Source organism: Theobroma cacao, chromosome 1 (assembly GCF_000208745.1).
Source record: "Theobroma cacao cultivar B97-61/B2 chromosome 1, Criollo_cocoa_genome_V2, whole genome shotgun sequence".
NCBI lineage: Eukaryota > Viridiplantae > Streptophyta > Magnoliopsida > Malvales > Malvaceae > Theobroma > Theobroma cacao.
In genome coordinates, this window is record NC_030850.1 from 13,654,638 (window position 1) to 13,661,472 (window position 6,835).

At 33.2% G+C, this 6,835-nt stretch overlaps 1 protein-coding gene across 4 annotated transcripts; it reads right to left on the minus strand.

The window, feature by feature from the left end:
- On the minus strand, positions 1 to 3,640 carry LOC18612506 (heterogeneous nuclear ribonucleoprotein 1). Of its 4 annotated transcripts, none has more exons than XM_007049334.2 (8): positions 3,371 to 3,640; positions 3,248 to 3,288; positions 2,967 to 3,130; positions 2,474 to 2,573; positions 2,168 to 2,337; positions 1,342 to 1,853; positions 859 to 895; positions 1 to 364 (listed from the first exon to the last, which is right to left on the minus strand). In XM_007049334.2, the coding sequence occupies exons 1-7, from the start codon at positions 3,412 to 3,414 to the stop codon at positions 892 to 894; spliced, it is 1,035 nt and encodes a 344-aa protein (XP_007049396.1). In that variant the 5' UTR covers positions 3,415 to 3,640; the 3' UTR covers positions 1 to 364; positions 859 to 891. The 4 variants fall into 4 exon arrangements, with proteins under 4 accessions (XP_007049396.1, XP_007049397.1, XP_017969372.1 ...); XM_007049335.2 differs by having other exon boundaries at positions 1 to 672; XM_018113883.1 differs by having other exon boundaries at positions 1 to 695.

Sequence of the window (6,835 nt, forward strand, 5' to 3'; positions counted from 1 at the left end):
GATTCAAAAAGATATACAATTTCATCAGTATGATAACAAGTTGACTACAGTTGAGCGAAACCATATGCTTGGACAGGATGGAACAGGATGTTATCGTTTACAAAGGAAATTATTGTACAATTTTTAAGTAGTGCACTGCACAGCATTTCCCTACCTTCATTTAACCTCCCTCACCCAAAATTGTATCATGCTTAAAGAAAATGCAAATTCTAACACTAAACAAAATCAAGAAAATATTTGTCCGATTAAGATTAACATGCTTTAATCTAACAACCATTTGACTTCCTTCCTGATCCCAATGCCAGGACCCTTGGTTTAACTTGAGATCAAAACTCTGAGCACCGGATCTTAGATAACACTTTTCCTTGAAAAGAGAAACAAGAAATAGAAGCCTCGTTAGGGCCACATAATTTCAACTAGGCATCGAGGCCATACACAACTTGGTCGATCTTATATCCTCACTTATCATAAAAATAAAAATAAAACCATCAAATCTGCAAGAACAAGATATCCTTGCAACAAAGCCAGAGTGGCAAAGCAAATCTACCACCTTAGGTTAGCACAAGCAAACTGGGAACAGCCACAGCCATTCTGTTCAATCTCGCCCTGCTTTACAATTTATGGTTTAAAAAATTGTTGGAGCTGCTCAACAAGCATTGCCAAACTCTTGACCTACACCATGCAAGTGACTTCCTCTAAAATTTTCAGATGCACGAGGGTTAAGCATCCACAAGATATATACCCACACTATTAAGAGCTATCTCCCTAATTGATATCTACAAGCATTTCAAGCCTTCTATGCTGAAATGCTGTATGGTTCAACAGAATACTAGAAACTTAAATGAGTAGTTCTCTTACCTGTGTAGCTACAGAACCACATAACAGCATCTGCTACCTGTGAAAGTTACCTAGGCCTTCAGATTTGCATATCAAGAAAAACTAAAAAGTTAAAAAGCAACAAGCTCTCTGTGTCAACAACAATCTAGTGTGTACTTACTAATTACCTAAATGTTACATCCAAACCTCGTAACTGGTTCTAACTAAGTTCAAAACAAAATAGAAGTCTTTAACTACAATAAACTGACAATAATAAACTTAAAGCACAAGATAGCAGCTCAACTAAAATTCTTTGCTCTTTTGATGAGAAGCTCTAGATTGATGCTGATCTAACTTGGGTTCTCTAAGCAATAGAGTGATGACGGGCAAATCTAATAGTTCTTCTGATCTTCTAGATAGTGCCCACTTGCAAAAGTGCACAGTGCCTAGCCAACCTGTGATGAGATATGCTGAAATATTGAAAACCTGGGGCAACTTCTATGGAAGATCTTAAACTTGTTCTACCTTGCGTAAGGATGATAGCGACTACTGCCTCCATACCCAGTTCTACTACCATATATTCCACCTGGTCCACCAAAACCAGCACCCGGGCCTGAATCATAACTACCACTTGAGCCTGAACCACCATAACTTCCATAGCCTCCGCCTCCACGTCCATATGCACCTAAACCACTCCCACTAAGCCCACCAGCATAGGAACCGAATCGGCTAGAATAACCAAAAGATGACTCCCCGCGATAACCAGAAAAAGCACCAGCACCACCGCCAAACCCCGCATAACTACCACCAAAATCAGCACCACCACCACCATATCCACCATAATCACCAAATCTACTGCCAAAACCTCCAAAAGACCTATAAGGAGCAGCACCAAAACCACCACCACTACCAAAACCACCATAATCACCAAATCCACCATAACCATCATTGTATGAACGTGCCCTAGATTCACTACCATATGCAGGTCCAGGTGCTGGGTTTGAGGCTTTCTTTGGTTCAGCCTTCTTGATTTCAACCTACAACAAAGAAGTAGGTTAACCTAGGTTTCTTTCACCAGTAAATTAACTTGACAGCCTGCCTTGAGAAGAAAAAAAGTCATGAGAACAACAATAAACCTGCAATGAGCTCAACTAAATTGAAAGTTAAAAAACTATTTAACTCTGAAAACCAACAGAAATGCATGAGCATTTAACTTGAGAGAATAACAATAACAGTTACTTCCATCATTGGAAGAGTTTGACATGATACTTTGCACTGTCGCTGTACAAACATTATATACATATCTGTTTACATCAGATTGTATAGGGAAACATTGAACAAAAGTACTCACCTGAGTACCCTCCATATCTATCATGTTTCCATTGGCCAGCATGTTGTCAACAACTTTTTCACTGTCAAACACGATAAACCCAAAACCCCGAGAGCGTTTGGTTGCATGGTCACGTATTATCTCATGTTCCACCACTTTTCCATACTTCGAGAAGAAATTCTTGAACTCATCTAAGGTTCAAACAGCAATATAAAAGAAAAATAATAAATAAACAATATCCTCAAGTTAAAAGCATCAGCAATGACAATTAGCACAATAATATAACACTTGATGTTACAAACTATGGATATATATCTAAGATCAGACCTTCAGTAACAGATGTTGGAATCCCACCAACAAATATTTTCTTTGTCTTGAAGTCATTTGACTGTGAAGAACCTTTTGGAATGGTTCTTTTAATCTCAACCTGTGCCAAAAAATCAATCCATAATGCAAAATTGTAAACACTTAATGTTCACAGCAAGATCAATCCAACTTTTCTATGAAATACAAAAATCATATTACAGCTAAAATCCACCCCAACAATGACATGATGTTCTCTCGTTAAGGATCACATCACAAACACAAGATAAATTTCTTCTTTTTCCCCCAATTAGCAACGATAACACTAAGAAGCTAGCTCTCCACAACTCAAATGCAAAGACGTAACCAACTCTAAGAAAACCAGAAACCCAGTTTTAAAATTTATCCGACCCCACCAATGTTGAGAGTTGAGATTATTTAAAATTGTAACCAACAGCAGATCTTCCAATATAACAATAATACTACAAACACAAAAGAGGTTGAAGCTTAGGCTTACTTGTTTGCCATTAATAACATGATCTTCTTGCATAACAGTGTCCACAACAGAAGGATCCGCGAAGGTAATGAACCCGAAACCACGGGGCCGACCCGTATGCCGATCTTTCATTATCACAAAATCTGTTATCTCCCCATACTTTTCAAAGTACTTAGTAAACGTATCTGAAAAACCCCACCAATACCCAAAACCCCCAAAAAAATTGTAAAAAAGTCAGTAATTTGAAGAATACCCATCAAAGGAAAAACATAGAAACCTCAAAGAGAAGAAAAAAATATCACCTAGAGTTGTGTCCTTAGCTAAGCCTCCAATAAAGATTTTCCTGCAAAAAAAAAAAACCCTATTAAGTATCGAGAATGTTTGGAAATAGAAACAAAGGGCAAAAGGGTATAAATTTGTATTACCCTGGGCTAGCGCCATCGTTATCACTGCCCTTTCTGGAACCCATGAAAGCTAGGGTTATGAGATCTATGGAGATCAGAGAGAGTGAGAGAGAGAGAGAGAGAGGTAGCGAGGGTTGGGGGGCTAGGGTTTGGAGACAAGCTTGACTGTGGGTAAGGAGCAAGAAATAGATAGAAGTGGAAAATCAGATAAAAACTTGTGAAGTTTTCTTTTTAATAAAAGGGCTACAGAAAACGAAGTTTCTGGATGCCTTGATTTCCTTTCCTTCATCTGAGGAGGGGCAAACCCCTTTAAAGGAGGAAAATATCTAATAACGAAATTACCAATTTTTTGGTGGTAATTTAGAGATTATACAGATAAATTGTTTGGGTGAATGAGCTCAGCCCGGCCCAATCCAATTAACTTTTGTTTTTAAGACAAAGCAATAATTTGTATTTTTTTGTTTTGTTATTTGAATTGCTTAAGCTCATGTTGAAATATCAAAGTTCAAATTAATATTTTTTGATGGGTTGCCATGGAGTTCTATCTTTGTGTACACCATATGGCTATTTTGGTATTAGAGAAATTTTCTCATCTTTGATAGCTCTTTTACATGGCCTCATAATCCATAGCAGCAAATCTAGATAAAAACTAAAGGGGCATTTGACATTTTAAGTACAACTCAACAAAGGGTGAAACATGAAGTAGTGATTTCTTGGAAAAAATCGAGCAAGACATTTATTAAACTAAATGTCGATGGGAGTGCCAGAGGCCAACCTGATGAAGCAACGACAGGTGGAATTATTCATGATGACAAGGGAGAATGGATGCTAGGTTTTATTCATAAAATCGGTATAACTTTTTCGTTAAATGCTGAGCTATGGGCATTATTCCAAAGTTTAAATTTGTGTTGGAGAAGGGGATTTAGGAAGGTTCAAGTGGAGTCTAACTCCTTCCTTACTATACAGAAGTTTTCGATGAAAAGTAATATTTTAGACCCTAATGTGCAGTTGCTGAGGAACATAAAAGAACTACTCTTATGAGATTGGGACTGTAAAATATCTCACATATCTCGTGAAGCGAATCAATGTATCGACTGGATGGTCACACATCATGATAATCTACCTTTGGGACTTAGTGTTTTTGAGTCTCCTCTTTCTAATATTATTTCTCTTTTATTAGTTGATATTTTAAGAGTTGCTTGGCTTAAAATGATATAATAAGTTATTCTTTTTCCACTATATATAAAAAAATTAATATTTTTTTCCCACATAAATAAGCTATACTACAACATTTTGTTTTCAAAAAAAAAGGCTATACAACATTTATAGAATAAGTTATTTCAAAATTTAAGAGTTTATTTGACTTATTTTTTCAACTTGAAAGCTATTATAATTCTTTTGTGAAAAATAATAACTTTTAAAATTAAAGTAAAACTGTTTGGTAAGCTGTTTAGTAAAATAAATTATACAAGTTTTAATTTTGATTATTTATCATGAAAGGTATTTATGTCATTTTCAAAGTGCCTAGTAAATCAAAGCAGAACAAGTCTTATATACGATTTTAAATGTTAAAATCAAATAAATTTATATAGAAACGAAACAGTTCTCAAACTTTGTATAGTACTAATAGTATTATATTTTTGTTGATCTAGCAAACAATTGAACCATGATACTTCAGTGCTCTAAAAAATAAAAGAAAAGAGAAAATAATGTATTTGATATTAAAATCATTTTTAGTGAAGAAGAGAGAAAACCTTTAAATAATACTCAAATGCAGCTTTGAATTTTAGGTCTTCTTTTCTCTTAATTTTCGTAAGAACAAAAAAATCTCAAATTTTATTATTATGTTATTGAGTCTTCTATTTTTTTCTAATAATTTTTGTAAAGAGAGATAGAGAAAAGGGAGATCACGACTTGCATTGGAGAAGGATGATTTGTAGAGGAAGGGAGAGGAGAGAAGATCGATTGAAAGAGAGTGAGGGATATTTCTTGAAAAGCAAATGTATTTTTTTTAAAAAAAAAAGATAAGAAAAAGCTTCTCTTTGAAGCTTTTCTTTAATTTTTTTTATTTTATTCTTTAAAAAAATTATTTTTTTAAGAATTTTTCAAAATCTTATTTGATCTGATTTTTGTTTTTAAGAGGTAGATAAGCTAAAAAAAAAATTGAGTCAAACAAGCACTAAAATAAACACTAATATACTAATATATTGATTTTATAATATTTCAATCTATCTATAATAATATACTAGAATAAGACCCGCACTATGCAGTAGGTTATTAAAATTTAATAAAAAGGCATGATATTCAATAAGCTCTTAAATTATTTAAAAAAATTCAAATAATTCTTTATTCTTTTATTGCTTACAATAAAATCCTTGTACTTTCATTTTATATCAAATAAATTCTTATAACTAATGATTGATTAATTGTCATTTGTTAAAATACTTCTTGTCATTTTATATTCATATAGCATTGATATAACGTTGATGTGAAAGGTGAAAAATGTCACATGATCATGTTATCATATTAAATTAGTATATTACATCATCATCAATAGTAATATATCAACATGTCACATCATTATCAATTATGATATGTTAACATGCTACGTTAACGTCACGTGGCATAAAATAACAAATGACTTTTTTAATTAAATCAATCATTAGTCATAAGTGTTTATTTGACTCAAAATAAAAGTATAAGAGTTTATTTGGTTCAAAATAAAAGTAAAATAGCTTGATTGGGAGCAATAAAAGTATAAAGGTCTATTTGAATTTTTTTTTGAATAATTTAAGGGTTTTTTTAGATATTATACCTTTTAATAAACAATTTTATAAAAAATTGAATGAAAAAATCGAAGTTATTGAGTGATAATCTTTAATATCTTAATTTTTTAAAATTGTTTAAAGAAAAAAATCAAATTATTTGTTTATTAGGAAGTTATTATTCAATCTACAAAAATAGAGTCATTTGTAATAATTTAGAGAAATGAGATCTGTTTTATTTTTAATATCATGATTTGTCTAGATTCAATAATAGATTCTTAAATTTGTTCATATTGAGAGCAAAAAAGAAACTGAAACAATGAAAGATATGAAAATGTACAAAAGTAGTATTCATTACTGTCGTAACGTGCGGGTCCGGGAACCCGACCGCTAGACGCGAATGTGAAAACTCACTACAAAATTAAACTAGGAGTCGCCACCAATCTTCTTTTTTTTTTAATAGGTGTGATTGGCCACCTATTGACCCGATTCTAATCGATGCAAACTTAAATTAATTTTAAGCCCACCGAAAGAACCTTAAACGGTCTACAATTTCTGGATCTAGGTTCGGGAGTACGGGTACGCCCGGGGAAGGATTAGCACCCTCGGGACGCCCGTTCCATTAACGGTACCATTTTTAGATTATCCTATGGGGCTTTAATTTTTAATTTCACTAGATTTCCTTAATTATTATTTTTATTTTATCTCCTATTTAACCTAA

Excerpts from the sequence above, each read along its gene's own strand:
- LOC18612506 (XM_007049334.2), bottom strand. The coding sequence starts at position 3,414 with ATGGGTTCCAGAAAGGGCAGTGATAACGATGGCGCTAGCCCAGG. Across the intron at positions 3,289-3,370 it reads AACGATGGCGCTAGCCCAGG|GAAAATCTTTATTGGAGGCT; the intron begins GTAATACAAATT and ends TTTTTTTTGCAG. Across the intron at positions 3,131-3,247 it reads AGCTAAGGACACAACTCTAG|ATACGTTTACTAAGTACTTT; the intron begins GTGATATTTTTT and ends GGGGTTTTTCAG.